General features: G+C 43.3%; 1 protein-coding gene across 5 annotated transcripts in view; it reads right to left on the reverse strand.

The window, feature by feature from the left end:
* The window catches only part of LOC128149374 (multiple epidermal growth factor-like domains protein 6), a 202,392-nt gene that overhangs the window by 18,739 nt on the left and 162,580 nt on the right, over positions 1-21,073 (reverse strand). For all 5 annotated transcript variants that reach the window (XR_008237622.1, XM_052804504.1, XM_052804505.1 and 2 more), the window contains 8 exons: positions 20,558-20,692; positions 19,995-20,120; positions 18,748-18,879; positions 17,684-17,812; positions 15,932-16,063; positions 12,733-12,861; positions 6,388-6,516; positions 1,597-1,725 (listed from right to left, as the gene is read on the reverse strand). Coding sequence is in view for 4 of the 5 variants with exons in the window: in XM_052804504.1 (XP_052660464.1) it covers positions 1,597-1,725; positions 6,388-6,516; positions 12,733-12,861; positions 15,932-16,063; positions 17,684-17,812; positions 18,748-18,879; positions 19,995-20,120; positions 20,558-20,692 (1,041 nt within the window). In the remaining variant the exon portion in view is untranslated. The remainder of the gene's footprint in view (positions 1-1,596; positions 1,726-6,387; positions 6,517-12,732; positions 12,862-15,931; positions 16,064-17,683; positions 17,813-18,747; positions 18,880-19,994; positions 20,121-20,557; positions 20,693-21,073) is intronic.

A 21,073-nucleotide genomic window follows, 5' to 3' on the forward strand; every position in this document is an offset into this window, starting at 1 on the left:
CACCCCTTCTCGCCCCGGTGATCATGAAGATGCTGTGGGAGGTACAACCAAGTAAAAATGGGGCCACAACTGATAAGGAATTACGCGGACCAGTGTAAAACTGGTCTGGGAACAAAACAGGTGATGAACAGAATTAGCTATGGCCTACCAAACGGCCTCAAGATTTTCTGTTTGCGCCTACAAAAAACATCTCTTGGTTCCTACCAGCTTTCTCAACACCAAGGAGTCAAGTTATTGATTTCCCTGTTTTCAGAATTTCTTGGTAGAGTCCTCTTAAAATCACAACTCCTTTTCTAATTGATCCTGCTACCCACAGCTGGCTGACACCACTTCACAGTTTACCTGATTTTAGTTAAGGAAGTTTATTAATTCCCATCACAAGCAGATCCTATAGATAGAACCTAATTTTTTTGGCACAGAAAATACACACCTCTGTCATGTGCCAGAGTAGCACCTTTTTAAGATGCTAACAGGAGCAAGTTCTCACTCTGCAAAAGCAGTCACCAGAGGATGGCTCAACCAGCCTCACACATTTATTCTACCTCCTTACTTCCAAAGAGAAAAGAAATGCCCAAATGTACCATTAAAGACAAATGTTTTACATTGTCTTCATATTTGACAACAGCTTGTTTTAACTTTTGCTTTGGTTTTGTATTTGAGGCCTTCATGCAGAACAGAATATTTTAGATCGTGTCATACATGTCATGAAGAACAGTTTGGCGCCTTCTCAACTTTTTATTCCTTCATGGAAAGAGATCTTCGTATTAGGTTTTAAAGGGGGGCCCACTTAATTTATATATTCCTTTACTCCTGCCAGCTTTCATCTCCTTTCCCTACCTGTCCTCTCGGTACACTGAAGGGCAGCCGCTGCTTGCATGGAGGTGCTGACTCCAAACCCCAGCTCACCCAGGAGCATCCGCAGCAGCATCCCCAGCTCTGTGGCACTGCTTACAGAGCCAGGTACCTCACAGGGGAGGCACAGAAAAAGGAGCCTTCTGCAATGGGAATGGACAGACTTTTTCTAGCGGCTTGGATGCAGGGGATTAGGATGTGTAACGTAAGCCTCAATGCAGCCTTTTCTTTGCCAGCCTCTTTTCTTCAGGCTCCTTGGAGTTGGGCTTGTGTTCGAGTCACATGTATTGGTCTAATTGCCAAGGCTGGAAGTCCCAATGCCTTTCACATGTTCTGGATTTAGCCTATGTCTGGAACAGCGTACGGTAATGACGAGGATCAGTCGGGCGCACGGGACAGTAAAGCAGGCCATAGAAAAGAAACAGAGTTTTATTTCAGTGTCATAATTGGGAGTTTTATGGACCTTTTCTCCCTTAATCAGCCTTCAAAATCAGCTCTGTTTCCAGTTTATGACTCTGTTTCAGCCCCCCTTGCCCTACGTACACTGAGCTCCTACACCCAGCCCCTGCAACACAGTGTCGCAGATTTATTTAATGGACCGATCCCCATCGTTGTGTGGATACAAAACCAATGACAACACAGGGCAATGAGCTGATAATTAAAATACCAATGAAGACCCCTGGGCAGAAGTTTTATTTTTCCCTCCTATAATCCTCCGTGAAGGGTTTGATTTTCCAACTGTACCTTCTTGGCAGGTGGCTCCTTTCCACCCCGGGCTACAAAGGCACGTCCCGGTTACATGATGACAGAGCGCTCCGTTGTGACAGTGGCAAGTGTGGCTGCAGCCTGGCCCGTAGCTGTCCCCCTGGCAGGCTGCAACGAGAGAATTCCATAAAACTCCATCAGGAAGCATCAAAGGAGGCATTGCACAGAGTAAACCTGAGACAGAACCCAGCGCCAGGGAAATCAGTTTGAAACTGGCCTCCGACAACACACTTTTCACATCATAAGGGTGCCTAAGTCCATATATTAACTATGCCCAACACTAAACAACGTGGCTTAAAAATATGTATCATAGCACGTTATGAAGAGGTTTTTATCGAAGGGCAGGATCGCTCGGGTGATGGATCAGCTGTCATCCCCTGCCCTGCAGAATGTCTTTGCGCTAAACTAATGGTCCAGCAGAACCACCAGCTTGACAGCCCGGGTATTTATTTGCATCCTGGTAAGAGAACTGACAACTTCATTGTTTTCAGTGTTCATTTTTCACAGCTGGATGCCTTCGCTCACCCAGAGTCTCATTCTTTGGTCAGAGAGGGGTGATATTTTCAACGCATTCGGTTAAGCAGCTGGCTCCCAGGTGGAAACTTAACAGCCATTTCACAAACGTACACTTGCTGCAGCTCCGTTTTCAGTGCTGCTGCCTATGAAAAATGGCAGTGATAAAATTCCTGTAGTCTCCATTGCCCTGGAGATTTGGATAGCTTTAAACGGAGGAAAACAGTCAGTACTGGTACCCTGTTTTCTTCAGATATCACCCCCAAAAACACAAAACAAGTTAATGAAGATGGATAGCCTCCTTGCACGTTTTTTGCGCCTGCCTTGCAGAGGCTGTCCTTCACTTACACCTAGCTGTCAGGCAAAAAAAGCCCTGATCCAGAGGAGTGTCCTGCACTCGCTGAACGTGACATCTCAGGATCAGACCCAAACGATGACTTTTCACCAGAACATCTATGCCTTTGAGGGTGTCAGTGTGTGGAGCGAGATGCAGTGTTGTGGGAGGACACGTCCCTGGGGACCGAAGAGAGGCGTGAAACCATCTTGACCTCAGGGGTGAACTCGGTTGACATCTTGACCTCAGGGGTAAACTTGGTATCTGACCCATTCTCAGCTCTTCTCTTCCCATCTGAGGACTTCCAGCTTCCCACAGTTCTCACAGACACCATTTCTCCCAGGACTTCTTTTCAACAGTGTTCATTTTTGTCATCGCTTGGACCCCATCCACATTGAAACCACAAGAAAGTGCAGGAGCTCAGTCCCATCACAGTTAAAAGTCTGTTCTGCAAATGAGGCTTGGTTGCCAAGTTAAAAGTTCAGCCCATCCTACAGAGCTCTGGCTCGGTTTTGGGAGCAGAACTAAATATTTCCACAATACAGACCAGAACTATATCATAACCAAGCCAAAGGAAAAAACCAGCTCATAACCAGGTCCCCTGACTGGTTACTTAGTGGTCCGTGTGAGGTTTTTGGAGTATGCGTGCAAAGCTCTTGTTATGCTTACCAAGAAGACAAGAGAGTTTTCCAGTGAAAATTCTGGTAAGAAAGCAGAAATTTCTGGAGAAGAAAATTTTAATTCTTCTGTTGGGTGGATACAGACTTTTTTTAGCTTCTTGGTAGGACAATCCTGATTACCAAAGTACTTTTCTGAAGATTAAGATAACAAGTGATATATTGAAGCTATTTTATGAAGTTCCACAACTGAATGTACAAATATCCCTGGGCCTTTCCTCCTTTCTTCATGATGAGTGCAAAGGCAAGAAGCAATAGAAAGGTTTAAATTATTAGACTTCTTCCGGCTTCAAAATTTTCCTCTCAGTGCCTTTCCTCTGTAAGAGGAGGATTTATTCGTTTGCAGTCTTTAAAATCCCTTTTTGCACACAGAACAAGGAACACATGAAACTGGAGATTTTCTTCCAGACTCGAAGTCAACAGCCATCAAAAGTGTCAGGGAGCATGGGGAAGTGATGGGCACTCAGACTCTATGGGGTGCCCAGAAGCTTTGATTTCATGCAGCTCCTGTGGATTATTCTCCCCCAAATGAAGCTTCGGCTTTAAAAGAACAGGGAATTTGCAAAGTCAGGTGCTCCCACACCACGAAACGTCAAACCCCTGGTTATCAGCGCCCCTGAGCAGAGACTCTGGCAGAGCCAATCTTTCTCTGCTCATTTAGTTTGCAAACCAGTGTGGTCTCTTTTTTACCACAAGAAACTGTGAAGATGCAGCTGAGCCCCAACAGCTCCAAAACCCGGTGGTTTTAGTACTAATAGAGTCAGGGCAAAATGCAGATGCTGAATTGTGTTCAGCTTCTACAGACTATATGCAACATGAGATTTTTGGAGCTGGTTTTTTGTTTGGTTTTGGGTTTGAGACAGCAAAATTTGGACGAATTTGTATACAGAAAGGAAGGTTACATCTCTGGCAAAAAGAGATACCAAATGTCAAGTCCTCACTTCTGTATCACTGAGTCATCACAACACTCAATGAAACAGTTTATTAAAAAAAGAAAAAAAAAAAAGGCAACATACTTTTCCTAAACCTCTTTCCTGGAAACCTGAAATATCTTAGGTGGACACTCAAAAAACCCCCAAAAATAAAAAAATCACCAAACACAAACTTAAGCTGAAGCAGAACTTGCTTGGCAGATTTCATCCCAGATTAATATAACTCATTTACAAGCAACTGAAAAACACGGTCTTGTAATAGAAAGCGTTAGGCAGCTTCAACAAAAGGCATTACTGTCCGTATTGCCCATAATTAGATAGCAGTGTATAAAAGGCGCTGCATGGCCGGCTTAAGATCAATTCAAATCCCATGATGTCAGAATTATTCCTCAATATCCTCCAGCACATTGCCTGCAATCTGATTACTTGAACACGAGTGCTGTCCTTCCAGCTGCTAGAGCTGGCAAGTCCCAGGAACCAGCAAGGTGAATATTAAACACCCAACAAGGATGGGAAGCGGTGAGCTGGCGTGTCCGACCCATGGCTGCCTTACTCCGAGCAGCTTTTGAGCGGTGTGGCTGAGGTCCAGTCTTAAAATCAAAATGAAGATTCATCATTTAGCCAAGAGAAAAGGAGATTACCCTTTGCGCTGTTAACTGACCCTGCTCTTTTACTTACAGGCAAAGGAGACCTCGGAGGCTTTAGCATCTTCACCAGTGTGAGGAATAAATCAAAGTGGCATAAAGCTCTAATGGCTGCGGCGCAAGAGAACAGGTTTTTTTCTCGTGCGAGTAGAGGCACAGAATGCTCTTGACAAAGAGTTGCATTTCTTAATTGAGTTTAATGAAATATGTAGGAACAAAGCTTCCCATACCTAATGCAGTCCCTAAGGAGTGGGACATTGCTAACGCCACAGCTCGGCTGAAGGGCAGTAAAAGTGGGCTGTGACCAAGAAGCAAACATTGTACCTGTTCAGCAGCACCTTTTCTGCTCTGTGCTATGGCTATATGGCTCTGGCTCTGCATTTATTATTTCATGGTCAGCTCATTAACCTACACCCACAGGGGAGTATTACCACCACCATCTTCAGGCAGTGGGAGGCGGAAAGCCAAGTGTTCCTGTGGGGGGCCACGAGGAGACAAAAAGGAATGCAACGGTGGGATGTTTGCAGAAGTGTCTAGAAAATAGAAAGATTCACCAGCATTGACCTTCCTGTACATCAAAAGAGCAGGGGATTTTACAGGAGAAGCCCTTTCAGAAGACAGGCTGTTGCATGGTGGGGGAAAATGAGGGAAACATATGAAGAGAAAGCACAGCACTCAAACAGGGCTGGTTATAACATGGTGTATGGCTGGAGAATAGAATTGTTTCAATACAAGTATCATTTCTCTCTATTTTCTAAGTTAAACCGATTTTCTGTTGCAGAAATCTGCAAGCTGTGGATTAAAGAAGTCTTACAAAAGCATTCACCACCAATGAACGTTGGCTCCTTGTGGAGCTGCCTTGGACCCCAGCTCTACAACACAGTCCTGCAGACGGTAGTCATATTTTCAAAAGCAAGTATAGACCATGACATCATCCTAAAGTGAAACTAGGAAGTTGAGAGGCTAAAACCTGAAAATCTTAAAAAAAACCCACCCTATTTGCTATATTTTGCAAATAGGCTCAGTGATCTCCATATATAATGCCGTGTAGCTAAAGAAAATAATTTAATTTCCCATGAAATTTAGTGAACAATTTCTCAGAAGAGCCAATTTCATATATGCACACACACAAACATACAAAAAAAACCCTTATTAGCTTAAAGATTGTGGGATAATCCACACTTAGGAAATCTAGGAAGTTGACTTTTTTTTAAAAACAAATAACTTTTCTAAGAATTAGTTAAAAACCTATTTTGTCAAGCTCAAATAACAAAATAGTCCCAGCTCTGATTTTTCCACTTTGCACATTGTAATCTGTTACTTCATAATTGATAATTAGATGAGATACACCAGAAACAGAGATACAACATTTCATCTCTTAATGTTGCACAAAAATAAAAAGCAGAGATTTGTCATATGGTAGGAGACAGCTCTGCTATTTAAAAACTGATGCTTGTAATGTTTGACAAGTGCCAACAGCAGTTAAAAAAAAAAAAAGTTGATTATTTACACAGCTACCAAAAATTGTTCCTTTTTTTTTGGCATCTTTGGAAAGGAATGTGACTTATCTAAAATTGTACCCTGGTAGGTCATCCTACATTCCCAGAAGAAACCCGTGTTAGCGCTGAAAGAGTTTGTGAACAGCGATGGCGAGTGTAGCCTGTACGTACGCTGCTCGCAGGTCTCTCCCAGCCAGCCGGGGAGGCAGCGGCATGTTCCCAGGACGTGGTCACAGCCAGCAGCATTCTTGCACTTGCACACCTGGTGGCAGTCAAGCCCAAAGAATCCATCTGGACAAGCTGAAAATGCAAAAGATTCATTTTTAGCAGAGTTCCTGTTTCTTTTTTGTATAAACTTTAGCTCAGAGATCTGAAAACACAGGGCGCTGCTCGTCTTTTCATGGATGCTTTGTCACACGCCGCTCTGTGACTATGCTGAAGAGCCGAGGTTGCTTCAAGGGTTAAGCCTGCACAATTCTGCTACATGCATCTCAGAAAAATGTGACCCATTTTACACAAGCAACAGATAGAAAGCATAGAAAAAAACAGCTGAGAATATTGAAAAGCCATAGAACAGGAGAGAGAATGGGTCTGGATTCACACAAGTGCTTCTGTAATGGACAGAGGAAAAAAGAAGTAATTCAACACGATGCAAGACTATGGGGCCATTCCTGCCTTTTGAAATGCAAAACTTACGCTCCCATTTACTCTCTCTAAACATTTTTAACAGCGAATATAAGCCATAGCGTTGTAGTTCAGTGCTGAAATGAAAACCTGGCAAAGAGAATGAGCAGAGAAAACAGAGATAAATGAAATGTAGCAAAACAACTCCAGGGAGCTTAAGGAGCTCAGTACCTACGGACACATAGGACACATCTAGGACACGTAAGGAAGAGCAGCCCCATGGACTCAATTTACATCTGTACCAGTGTTGACAGTAGTGAAAATAAGCCATCGGTGCCTGTCAGTGGGCCACATCATACCCAAAATGCTGCATTACAAGAACATTAAGGCTGCTATGCAGACTTACAAAAAAAAAAATAATTAGGAATTATGTTGCCTGGGTAGCCTTAATTTAACCTCTCTGTCTGCATATATATGTGTGTGTGTTTAGATTATATAAGTACAAGTATAATTATAATAAATCTGTAGATACACAATTGTATGTCATTCTTTCCACAGAACCCCCGAATCACTCAGTCTCGGGATCGACGGTGCTCATTAAATAAGCAGTTATTGAATAAAACTTAGCTCTTTGTCCTCCTTGTTCAATATAAACTTATATTTAAAACCCGATCCTCACTCTTCTACCATGAAATCAGAACGACTGGCTTCCCGATAGAGTCTTATGATGATTATCATCATATACACTACCCAATGACCCTCCACACTAATTTCACAGCTCTCTACCGGGTCAGAATAACACCATTCTCCATATGCACCTTCCACCCTTGGACTCTTCTGTCCCTTTTCTTGCCCTGTGTCGTCTTCATGCCCAGGCTCTTTGTCCCAGTCTACTTGTACTGCCTCTTCCACAAATGTAAATTCAGTCCTCTAGCAGAAAGCACTGCTGTCTGCTTTGGCTACAGGGGGGAAATTCCCTATCTGTAGATATAAGGCAAACCTGGACCTTCAGACAGTGACAGCCGTCGGGTAACGCTGCAACATCTGCTTTGGCTTCTCTACTCTCAGGGCTCCTGCTCAGCTTGTGACTACAGGTGATTGTTTCATCTACTCAAAATCAGAAGGCTGTTCTTCCCTTCATCCTGTCCAGACTGCAGCTTCTTCTTCGGTGTAAGAAAGATTTCAGGCTTACACCACTTTCCAAGTACGTGCTGTCCCAGAAAAACAGAAAAGTGCCTCATACCGATATAAAACTGTACCGCATCCGTCAGCCTCTGTTCAGTTCGTACTGGGGAGAGAGCTGTTATCAAGTTGTAAGGAAGAGATATCAGCATGTGGTTTCAATCTTTATGCCCTTATTTATTATGCTTCGGTAGCGTGTATGGCACAGCATACAAGAAAGGACTTCTACTTAACCCTAGGTGACTTCAAAGGCTGACAAAGTTTTTCTTTGTTTAATGCAGGGACTACACAGCGTTGTCAGCTATTCCTAGATATGCAGAGTATCTATTTTTCCCTTTTATCTTATTAAAACAGAAATCTTGCTGGGCTATCTTATGATAATGAATAACTGCTGAAATTCCAAGAGAGAAGCCCAGTCAGTCTGTCCTGCAGTAGTGCTGATTTAGACAGCAGTTCAAATGCAAACTTTGAGTGCTGCGCTTCATGTTGCTGTTATTCATGCATCAGTTAATGAACATACTGTAGGAAAAGTCCAAGACTCCTGCTGCCTCCAATTTGTGGAATAATTGTGTGGCATTTTGGGATATTCGGTCAGATTAAGCAGCGAACTGGATAATTCTTCTGTTGGCCTGATCCCGTAACTGGACACATGCCTTGAGTCATACAACACATACCAGAGCAGTGGGGAACAAAATTAAACAGAATTACGGTGCAGTGAAAACAATCGCAACCTTCAAAGTGGGAGCAGCAGATGCTCAGCACTTCACAGAATGAAACCAATTATAACAATTGCCTTCCCACCAAACAGGAGCAGAGCAATCCCGGTGCAGAGTAGGGTGACCCGGCTCACTCGGCATGGCACGGCACGCTTGTGACAGAGCTATGAGCACGGCCGGTGAACGCAGGCACACTTTGATTCCTTTTGGGTTGGCTGGGTGGGCAGTTGGGCTGCCTGACATCAGAAGCCCCTAGCCCAGGCTTCCTGCGTGTCAGATATTAACATTTATTTGAAGACAGCATTGATATATTTAGCTGTTTATTACAAGAAAGATTGGGTTTGGGGTCAGGGTTTTTTTGGTTGGTTGATTGGTTTGGGTTTTTTGTATTTGCCTGCTTAGCTGTAAGCGCATTAAAACCAAAGCCCTGCAGCAGTGGGTGATCACAACAGGCATGTTTTCTGGAGAAAATGCTACTCACATTATCTATGCTTTAACTGGATAGAGAACGGACTTAGAAAGCCATCTTTTGCTATGATCGCTGCCTTTGCACAGTCCAGGAATGCAGAGGCATTAATTGCTGCTTCAGTTCAGGAACAGCCAGAAGCCCACATATGCCTGAGGTACCTTCTCCCCAGGCACGTAACATTGTTCTCTCAGATAGGAAAGATATTTAGAGGCATTGCTAATAGCATCACTCTCAAGGCACCACAGAAAATGATTCATTTTCCTTTGGTAATGCTAGACCTTGCGAAGAACCATACAGTGTTTCTTCAAGTGTTCTAGTTGTATCACTTGCTGCTTTCAAGAAAATGCAAAGGAAGCCTTTCCTAGGTTGTTCAGATATCCTGCAAACATTTCTTAGTAGATTATTTTGTTTCCAGGCTTATTTGCAAGCGTTAGCTACTTTGGAACTGAAACAGTTCTGCTCCTTTTGCAGCTATTTTGAAAGAGTTACAAGATTCACAAGGTTCATTTTTCCAATGGACTGAGCAGAGCTGAAAGCGGGAGCAGGCATGTACCACCTTTAGAATTGTCTAATTTTCTTTCAGAAAGTGCCTTGATAGCTTTATTCTTACCCATTGTTATTATATGTGATCACACCACTACTGGAGAGGCAGCAGGACGACTGAATGATACCAGGTGGAGATGAAGTACAGCTGATTGAAGCTGACACAGAGCAGAGCAGAACTGAGACGCTGATGGACAGACGAGACTACTTTGAAGAGTGTGAGGTCTCTTGGCAGCATCCTGTGGCTGAGGGCACAGAAGTTCAGGCAACCCCTGAAAAACTCACAGCAAGGTCTCATGAAACAGCAACCTGGAGCGACAGTATCTCCTGCTACTGCTTAGGCTTGGAAACTGTCGTGCGCTGGTGGATGATGATGTGGCTTTGGTTGTGGTTGTTATCTGTATTACTGACAGGTGATATATGTACGTACATACCAATTTGCAGTGAATATTGCAAATATCTTCTGAGCCACCACACTGTCCCCACTCTTCATGCTCTTTTCAGAGAGCCCTGAATCATATACAAGGTCTTGGGTCATACCTCCAAAATACTCAAGTCCAGGAAACTGAAAGGTTTGCCTTGATTCAGTTAAAATTGAAATATGACTGAAGCATCGCCCCTGCCTCAAACACGATGGCACATTCAAGCACGACGGTGCTTTTCTGTTAGGTTGACTGTGTCGCCAGGGGATGAACACTGGTTACTGGTCAGGATACTGCAGCACGTCAGCTGGTAACATGACTGCTCAAACTGACAAATACAGGCTTGCTTGACCAAAGTGCCATAAATCCTCCAACGGCTTTCTACAGTGGCTAGTGCGCATGCACAGAGGCAGAGTAAGTTGGATAAGCCTGGTTAACTTCACCATAAAGAGAGATACTACAAAAGCCCAATGTTGAGACTTAGCAAGGGCTAAGATTACATTAACAATGCTAATAAATAATAAGAAGAGATTATGGAGACTACTACTTCACACTGAAGGTAGTAAATTAAGGAAAAGGAACAGCAGTACTTTGTTGCCACCTGAAAAAAGAAAACCAATTCCAAAAATCCCAAAGGCAAATTCTGGGACTTCTGTGATTTCAGCTTGAATCTGGATCCCATGCTGCCACAACGCAAAATACCAAAAGCAACAACCGCAGGCTCAAACATGCTTATTATGCAGGGGTGAGATTAATATTAATTATTAATATTAATCAATATTAGGTTTCATAAGGTGCTGTCTTCTCCTAGGACTTTGAACTTAGAAGGCTGCAAAAGTTTCAGTTTCAACGTTTCTGTGATGATGGAAAAGTCCTTCCCAGCCCTGGGATGAAGCATCAGCAGTATGCGAGAAGTCCAAGGCAATTCAGCCGTGCCAGGTCTCAATCTCTACGTTCTTGTCTGCAAGGCGCAAAGCTTGGCTGACGTGGGTGGATTGCCAAGAGGACGGCAAAAAGCACATCCTTGCCAGAAGGAAACCCTGCCAGTCTCCGAGTCACTAAAAACAGAAGTGTTACAGCTCCTCAGAGAAAAGGTGCCAAGAAGGTTCTACCAAGGGCAAACCACCCACACGTTTTCCTCCCTCTTCATCTTTTGGAAACAGCCAAACCATTCTGGCTGAAACTTTCTACGTGAAAAGGTAACAGAGGTCAGCTCAGAGGAAACACTCTGCCTGCTTGAGAGAAAACATGCAGAAAACAGGGTCTTACGAACGGTAGGCGCTAAATTCTACTCTCCCCGCCACAATCTTCTTTCAGGAATTTAAAAAGATAAAAACGTCCAACATGACGGATTCGGAAGCTGAGACTTGTATTTTTTTTTCCAGTAGACGTCACCCAGGCTTCTCCATATTCCTCACACCTACTTTGGCGAAGGATATTTAGCCTCTTTGTCCCCATTTTGATTCCTGCTGGAATGAACAGATTTATACCACAACACAGATAACCATATAGCTTTTCCAATTAAAAAAAAGAAAAGAAAAGATAGACTTATGAAAACAGAGTTACAGTAAATAATTTAAAAAAGAGACATAGGGGAGATACCATAAACTATGAGGCACACTTTGCAGTAGAACCCTGAGAAGAGTATTTATTTGTATAATCATTCCTGGTAAGAATGAGAGGGAAACAACCAGCAATATCTGAACTCCAGTCAGCGGGGTGCTTTCCTACATAACCAGTAAGGCTGTGGAGCAACTCCCTTCCCATCAGAGGGCAGCAGCTGCCTGCGAGTGCTGTCACTTCCCTCTGTTGTAGCTGTTAACGTTACCTTTGTACACTGGCCGATAAAGCTGTTTTCTACGCAAAATAATTGTGACTGGTTTAATGATCATCATTTGTAGAATATTCAATCATTTACACTTAAATAACTTTCATAACATCTGACTAAGTGCTGTTTCTGTTGTATTCAAGAGTGTATTTTTTATGATCTGCACAATGATGCAGCATGACAGCAACCTCCTTAGACGATGCCACAGACTGACTCATAATAATGTTTCCGAGGAATCCAGTCTAACCTTTCCAACAGTTTACCAACTGATCAGGTAATAGAAAATGATCTGTTGGATTTATTAAAGTTAAAAGTATATCTGTTCCTAAAGAGTTCCTTTGGGAAGATGCACAGATCCATGTTTTTCTCTAAAACGTTTCAGAGATGCACTAGGAACAAGCAAGTGTAAGGCAGGACTAGCATCTTTCTGCTCAGTGTGCAAATAGTAGGAGTCTGCTTGAAAGGAGAGTCTTCATAAAGATGTGTTATAGCAGGACTCTTAAGCATGTATCTAATTTTAACCATGTTAAAACATGTGCCGAACACTAGGCATCCGGCGAAACGCTTTGCTGAGTTAGGATGGAAGCGCGCACCTCAGTATCATCTTCCAATTAAGTTCCATGGTTTATTTAGATCAGGCACTGTAAACTGTAAAACCAGCTCTCTGCATAAAAAACCCCCAAAACCAACCATCTGCATAAACCCAAAAGGGACCAGAGGGAGCAGCGGTACCTCTTCCACAAAAGGTTCCTGTCCAGCCCGCTGCGCAAGTACAGGCTCCGCTCACGTGGTCGCAGGCAGCTCCGTTCTGGCACTGACAGCTGTACTCGCAGCTCGGGCCAAAGCTTCCCTCGGGGCATCCTGCAGCGGAGGAATCAAAACCAGATGATGGGTTAATTCTGGAGCAGATCCAGGATCAACAGGGAATTTTTAAATACATGGGAATTCTTACTATTTGCAAAAGAAGAATCAAGGCATAATGGTAACACCTTAAAACTGACGTGATTAAGTGTTCAGCTTGGGGTCCAGGTAAGTTGGGCTGTGTTTATTAAGGTCTATTTTAGAAAAACTCTAGGGCATCGAAAGACTGAATTTTGCACAGAAAACTAATATCATCTGGTAGTTGCAAAGCCTGCGACTTCGCAGGTTCTGCTTGATGACACTTTGCACACTGGTCTGGAGTTGCTTACGTGCACATCTCCTCGGGGACTTCATCAGTCAGGAGGGGGAAAGCTCCCAGCTTCTGTACTCCTTTTGAGGCCCTATCCTCTGTTTTCCTGCAAATCCTCTTTCCCCAGAAAGCTGGAGAAAATAGGAAGTGTGGTGGCTTCCTTCAGAAAGCTCCAAACTGAATGCTGCATACTTTACTTTCAGGCTCTGCTTTGAAAAATTAAAGCAAAACCATTACATCTGGGGGACGGATTAACAATTACATTTCCACGGCAGTTAATGTAAGGAGTTTTAAAAGATTTGCATGGTACTCACTATTGAAGGAAAGAAAACACTCGAGAACGAAAATAACTTCTTCCAGGATTATAGGAAAATGAATTAAGAATAGGGCCAGTTGCCTAATTCACATTAGATATTTTGGACAGGCTGAAATATAGAAAAATACTTGGCTAAACACAATATTATAGGGCCTCTACTCATGTTTGAAGTCCTTGTGAACTCCTCTGTAAATGAGTTAGCAGATTATTGCCAGATTTCTTTTAAAAGTGTATGATTTTAGCATTTACATCAACAAAGTGATTTTCAGGCAATCTGGAAAGAATCACAGAGAACAGAAAACAATGAGGATCCTCAAAGACAACTCTACATCTGGAATAAAGGGGTGAGTTTGGTGCTGCCTATTTGGTACCATAGGTGGGCAGTGCTTGGAGCTGGTGTGAATTCGGTTGCTCCTGCAGCTTAGTGACTCTCTACTAAGTGGAGCCAACCCCTCGGTCTCTTACAGAGGCTACAGGTTGGGATGGGAGACAGAAGGATAGCAAGGTACCTTAAGTATTTCTTTGCCTTCAATCACCTGTGTCAGAAAATGGGCCCTTGTTTAAATGTGGAGTTGTTTGAATGTATTTTTTGCACTTACAGGTGAAATTCAGTCCCAGGGTTGCACCGGTGCAAAATCCTATTATTTGCATCGCCTCCTATTCCCAAAGATGCAGATCATCGTGCATCACGCCTCCTACACTAGTTTAATGAGTAAATACATAGAAATGCACTTGTGCCTTAAAAGCTCAATCTTGCTCAGTGTTTACTTTTCATTTGAAATTTCAGTCAGAGTCCAGAGAATCTATGCAAGGAAAATAGCATTCCAGTGCAGTAATAGGTGGGGGGCTCTCAGCTGAGCTTTCGTCAAACCTACGGCGTTTAGCCTGGGGCTGAGACTTTCAAGGTGATGGCAATGGGTCAGTAGACTTCACAAATGATTTCGCAGTCCACATCACAGAGAATCTGCCCCCTGCTCGAGCAGGCGCAGGCTGGTGCGATGCATGCTGAGATACAGCCACCCAGCCAGAGAACTGGAGCTGCCTGCAAATCCGCAAAGGGAAAGAGCCCGACCTGCCTCAAGAGGCTAGAGATGCCTCGGGAGCAGAGGAGCTCTCCAGGGATAGCACAGATCTCACATCCAAGGCAGCGTGAAAAGTTTAGGGAAGAATTATGGCTTTCATAATCTTGCACACACACACACACATATATATATATGCATTTTTTATACATTTATTTATATATATATACACACACACACACAATTCAAGTGGGGTAAAAAGCAGACTGAATAAAACAGAAAACCCATAAACAGAACATTAGGGGTTGCCAGATGTTTTGTTGGTGGCAATGGCTTCACTGATAACCTTGCCAGAGAAGATGACAACCAGCTATTTGGCTACTTTCTGTCTGCAGAGATGCTGTTTTGAGAGAGGTCAAGAGCAAAAGAGAAGTGGAGCTGGCAGCTCTTTCTTTGGGAGCTGGTCTTCCCACTAACTGCCCTTCCATTCCCTCTGTGCCAACAGCAACAAGAGCCGTAAGATCAACTTTCCAAGGTTTTTGTCTTAAGACAATTAATCTGGAATGGTGACCTGACATTTCTGTGTGACACCACCAGTTAATTCTGCCTACATTACTGAGCCTCTGGTAGCTACATCTGTGCTACTGTAAGATTGTTAAACTAATAGATAAAAGATTTATTTTATTTTACAACATTAGCACTACTACTACTACTACTACTAGCAGCCTAACTACGCAACTTATTGTCACAAGATGAAGTGGATACCAAATGTTTGCATGGAATCAAAAAGTAAATAAGCACATTAATTGGAAAAAATCAAGTTGTATTAAATATAGAGATATTGCTTCTGTCTCAAGAAGCTCTTAAGTGACAAATTGATGAAACTTGGGGAAACATATCGGGAATTACCTATATGCCCATTTTTGTCCTCTTAAGGCATCTGCTGTTGACCTCTGTTTGAGACAGATTAGTGGAGGTCGTGGCCCTCTGGTAAGACCATTGCGCATTTTTGTTGTTAATAAATAGAGGACCCTAAATCTTCCTGATTTTTCTTCTGTTATGTACATGTAAAGCATTTCTACATGCCTGGCCTTAAAACAAGATTTATGAAAAAAGTGCAGACCTAAAACTAGATAAATAAAACCGATATGGAAACTTCTATGCCACAAGCCAAATATACATCAATCCTATCACTCACACGAGGTCTCAACATTAAAAATAGCTGCGAAGTCCAAAACAAGTCTGAAAATAACTTTTCTGGAATCCAAATTAGGGAAACTATCTAAGCCCGATGAAACCCGAGAGCCCTGCGACGCGCTGGGCAGACCGGAGGCGGTACGGCCTGGAGGTCGTCTTGGAGACAATTATCAGGAAAAATAATTTCTGGTTTTGCAAATTCCCCGTGTCGACAAAGTGGCAACTTACTCCATTCACAGTGTTTCCCAGTGAATCCCGGCTCACAGAAGCAGGAGCCGGTGACCGGATCGCAGCTACCGTCGCTGTTATTGCAGACACACGTGTTTTCACAGCGCTGTCCCCAACGGCCACTATTGCAGGCTGCAAGGTAAAGCAGTATTTGCATTGAGAATCAACTTCGAGCTCGGCTAACAGATTATTTTACATCTAAAGGAGAGAACAGAAAAGATGCAAAATGGCTCCTTAAGATACAGGCGCTCTGGACTAGACTCTCAGCTGCAGCATGGGGCACAGATCAATGGAAATAAATACCATTTTTGCTGATTTATTTCAGCTGAAAGTAGGTGTCCATAGGCAGATATTACGCCATCCACGTAAAACTAATCATTCATAGTCAATCCATATCAATCAATCCACAGTCACAAGCGCATAATTTCATGGAAATAAAATATCAGCTATTGACTTACTTAGCATAAATCTGCATAACCAGAATAGCTGATGGATAAAACAAGACAGATTTGTGAGCATCCTCCATATTTTCCTCAAAATGCTGGGAAATGCAACATGGACACAGACAGAGAAATCTCACAATCTTTGTTAAAGCAACTTACTGCTTTCATTCTAAAAATCACATAACACTGACAGGATTACGACAGTGTACCACAGCATCTCCTTCCTTTCTTGTAAGGATAAAGATGAAAGTGTCAATTAGGGCAACGGAAACCTGGTTTTGGAGTTGGGCATCTGTTTCATGGCCAGTCTGCAATAGTTGGAAGAGCTGCCTTACTGAGACATCTCTGCAAAACAACTTTTCTCATATCTTATCCTGAACAGGAATAAAAGCTTTTCTTTGCCATGGTCTCTTAATTCTTTAGACAGCCTAGGGAGTTATGGAAATCTATCTAAATGGCTCTACACATTACCAACTGGTTTGATTTTTAAAATATGCATATTGGTGGAAACTTCAGATTTCCCAGAGTTTTCTTCAGTATGGAGCCTGAGAAGCCAGGTCCAAAACTTACTGCTGTCAACACCGACAATTAATTTATATGATTTTATGTGTTTAAGACCAAGTTTAGAAAGCGGTTTGTATTCTGTTGGCTTTTTGCAAGAGGGATCATAACAAATCAAGTAGAAAAGATGTGAAACAGGAAAAGGAAAGAATAAAGCAGGATGGCTTAACATTTATATGGTGCTATCCAAAAAGGGCAAATCTGTACTTTTACACAGCCATCAGTATGGAGAGCGATGCTAAAGTCAACAGAATGATGCTCTGCTCTTCCAGCGAACAGAATTTCTCCCAGCATTTATATTCACAAGTTAAGAAGTGACCTTAAGACACATGACTGTACATGCCACTCACTTGTTGAATAAATCTCCCCTAAACAAAATGAAAAATTGAGAATTAATCTTGAAACTAATCTGTGCTGAAAATGAAAAACAAAACTGTCTGTCAGTCAAAATGCTGACAGGACAGATGGTATTGGGCAAAGGGATCCATAGTGTTGAAATAAGAGCTTATATCAATACTTTGCGCTTCATCAGCCATCTATTTCAATACTTTGAACCTAGATAATTAAGGATTATAACCACCCAGGCTGTGCAAACCCATAAACACACAATTTCAGAAGCAATAAGATTAGCAAAAGTATATTAAAAAACTGTAATAGACTAAGAACAAACAGAGCTGCTTCTTACGTTTGCAGTTAAGTCCCTGGGAGATACTGTGTGCCCCGTGGAGCGAATACGCATTTGACTTACGGTGTTTGCAGTCGTGGCCAGTCCAGCCGGGGGGACACGTGCACTCTCCGGTGACGTGGTGACACTGAGCACTGCTGCTACAGCTGCATAACAGCAGGCAGTTTTGTCCATAGTAACCATCGGGGCAGGCTGAAAACAGATGAACAGACTGCAATTTCACCTAGGTAATAACTCAGGCACGGGCTGATCTTTTCAAACAAGACAGCAACAGCTTGCCTCCTAAAACATGCATTAGCTGAAGCCAGAAATCAAAACGGCAAAATGAAAGAAACATCCGTAATTTGTATACTAGGTGTCTGGGGCCAAGTCCTGTAAAGCAGGAATAGCTTGAGTGACTTTCAGGTACTTGTCCTGCACATCAGGATCAATCAGAGGAGGAAAAAAGAGTGCTGAGCAAACCTTCATCGAAAGCGATGTTGTGACTAACAAGGAGAAAAAATATGCCACCACTGAGGTCTTGCACGAAGCAGCGCTGTCCCTGAGAGCCTGTCTATGCCAGCATGACAGGCATACCCAAGCAGCCTTTAATACCCATAGGCTGCATAAGGAGCCATGCCGCCGTAGCACGGACCAGTTGCTTGAGCATATTCCCATGGTCTCTGGTGGATCTGCAGAGACAGCACTCATACTACTCCTTCATCCTCACTACTATTTCATCCTGAGTTAGCTACATCAAGGAGTATTGCTACAAACATAACCCAAGAGTGATGCCATAGGGGCGAATTGGTCGGCACTTCTTGCCAAGCAACCAGAATTACAACGCAAGTATTATGGCTATTAACATTGTATTTCTAAGTATATATTGCCATAAATTAGGTCTAATGACAACATCGATTTGGGATGCAGTTTAGCTTATCATCGGCATTTATCTGTAATCTCCCTCCGGTAAATAATGTCAAATCCAACCTGAGGAATTCCTTGAAGCTGAAGGGTACTTTGTCTTGGATCAGTGTGTCTAACCCTAACAAGCATCTCGCAAAACAGCAAAAAGGTAGAAATCAAACTATAACCTGAATTTTCAAACCGACTTTCTTTTCATGGGGAAGGCCAATGTGAGGACTTACATGCAGAGCAGGATGCCCCGGAGTAGCCAGGGGGACAGTCACAGGCTCCAGTTTCTCTGTTGCACTGTCCGCCGTTGGCGCAGGGCTCACAGGAGGACCGGCAGTTTGGTCCCCACCGGCCGGCCGGGCAATCTAGGAAAAAAAGCACATGACATGTCCCCAGTGCCATTTTCTGTTTCAAGGCAGTTATAGATTTCTGCTGTTACCCTGAAGAATTTAAAAATATAGTAAAACTAAGCTGGATAAAGGATTGTTGTATTATCTCTATAGACCTACAGCACTGTCACAGTAAATCTTCTGAAAGAGGCAACACGCCTCTGTACTGCAGCATGCGAGAACACATCTAAAGAGAGACCCGAAGGCTCTCTTCCAACTTCTGTCATGGTGTATCTGTTTATTGGTTTGGTTTCTGATACAGCAATGTCAGGAGTATTTGGACATATCTGAAAAATTAATTATTTCACTCAGCAAAGGACATGTCCAGAGGACGGTAATCTGCAGACAGATGCAGAAGGAGAGGGTTGCTGTCGTATTTTTGGTGGGCTGGGTGGGGGTCAGGATGGTCACCCAGTCCAGAGGGACTGGACGTGAGGTGGAGCCCAGGTTTCCATACGGCTCCACCGCCTTCATCCGGGTCCCACTCTGCGGCATGGGAAGCCACAACCTGGGTCCAAGCAGGGCAGACGCTCCTCAGGCAGGCAATAGCCAGAGCTCTGCAAGTGGAAAAGGGGCATCCCGTGGCCCCTTGGTAGTTCAGCGTCCCTGAGGCATTTTTCATCCCTTTACTTAGTTACCCACAATAATGGTCTCCTTTTTAATTCATTCCTCTGTTCTAGGTCCTTCATTTGCTGGTTCCAAAATAGCTGTCTTTGGTCAAGGCCCTTCAACAGTTCCTGAGACAAATTGTGTGCATATGGCAGCACAGTCCCAAGCCCTGCTCTGGGACTCAGAGCTGCTGCAATGCCCCGATATCTCTGCCCAACTTTTATAAACCCAGCCCAGCCTACAAATCACTATTATTAACTGGAGCAGAGAGATGGGTCAGGGTAACTGAATCACACTCCCTCCTTTACAAGCGATCCCACGTGGTGGATGTCGAATGTTCTGCACCAACACTTATCCTTTACCCATTCTGCAAATGAAGCCTATTGCGTTGCAGCAGTTTTGGTGGGAAACAGAATAATTCCACTTCTTATTGTGTCTGTCAAAGCAAGACACTCACTACCCTAGTCCAACATCTAACACACCTTGCTCACACGTAGCACCAGTCTTCCCAGCTGGGCAAATACACTGTCCCGTCTTTGGATCGCATGGTGCTTCTCCACAGCTGCACCTCTGCCTGCAGTTCATGCCAAAGCTCCCGGGCTGACAAGCTGGTCAAAAGAAACCCAAAGACACAGTTAGGATAAGGAAGCATTTTGAAGACATTAGGAGGCAGCAATGTTAAACTGAGCTGTGCTGGTAACAAGTGATCAATGTTAGCATCGGTGTCTCAGTGACCGGTGGTCTGTAATTAACTGCAACAGAGCTCTAGAAAATCTGTGCCTGAAGCTTTAAAAGGCACTATAGTTACCTGGACAAATGTTAGTTTTAGTAACTGGCCTCAGCCTTGTGCCTTGACCTTTGCAAGCAGAGTGACACAGCAGTTGCCAGGCTCCAAATATCAGTTTGGCTTCAGTGGGGAACTGCCAACTCATATCAACAACAAATGTACCTTTTATTTGCAACTTCTATATCTGAACGTAAGTTTCCTGAGTAAGCTTTCCCATCCAAAGTGTACCTCCCAGGGAAACATGCAGTGAGTACCTACATAAATGGCATTTTTCTCCATGAAACCCAGGTGGACATGGATGTTTGCAGACTCCCGTCTCATGATCACACAAAACATCGGTAGGACAGCTGCACCTCAGTTTGCAACCAGCCCCATAAAAGCCAGGCATGCACTCTGGAAAATGCAAGTAGACACAGAACACGTATAAGAAAAAGGAAGACTTAAGGAAACTGAACAAAAGTCAGAAAATAATTTGGCGGAAACTTGCAGAAAATGTATTATAATGTACATTTTAGAGGTGCTGATAACGAAGTGTAAATACTTATTAAACACTTGCATGGACATTTCAAAGAGGTTACTGCTTAAATACAACCCAGAAGCAGAGCGGCAGAATACTTAAGGATATATTCAATTACAGCCATCACAGAATTACTCTTCTTATCTGTCTGTACCTTCTGCTGCTCTCTGCCTTGGTGCAAAGCCAGTGCTGGGCGAAGGATGCTCTCCCCCAGAACTGAGCACATCACCAAGACGCTAAAGATATTAAACATTGTC

Source organism: Harpia harpyja, chromosome 12 (genome assembly GCF_026419915.1).
Source record: "Harpia harpyja isolate bHarHar1 chromosome 12, bHarHar1 primary haplotype, whole genome shotgun sequence".
In the NCBI taxonomy this organism is placed as follows: Eukaryota; Metazoa; Chordata; class Aves; order Accipitriformes; family Accipitridae; genus Harpia; species Harpia harpyja.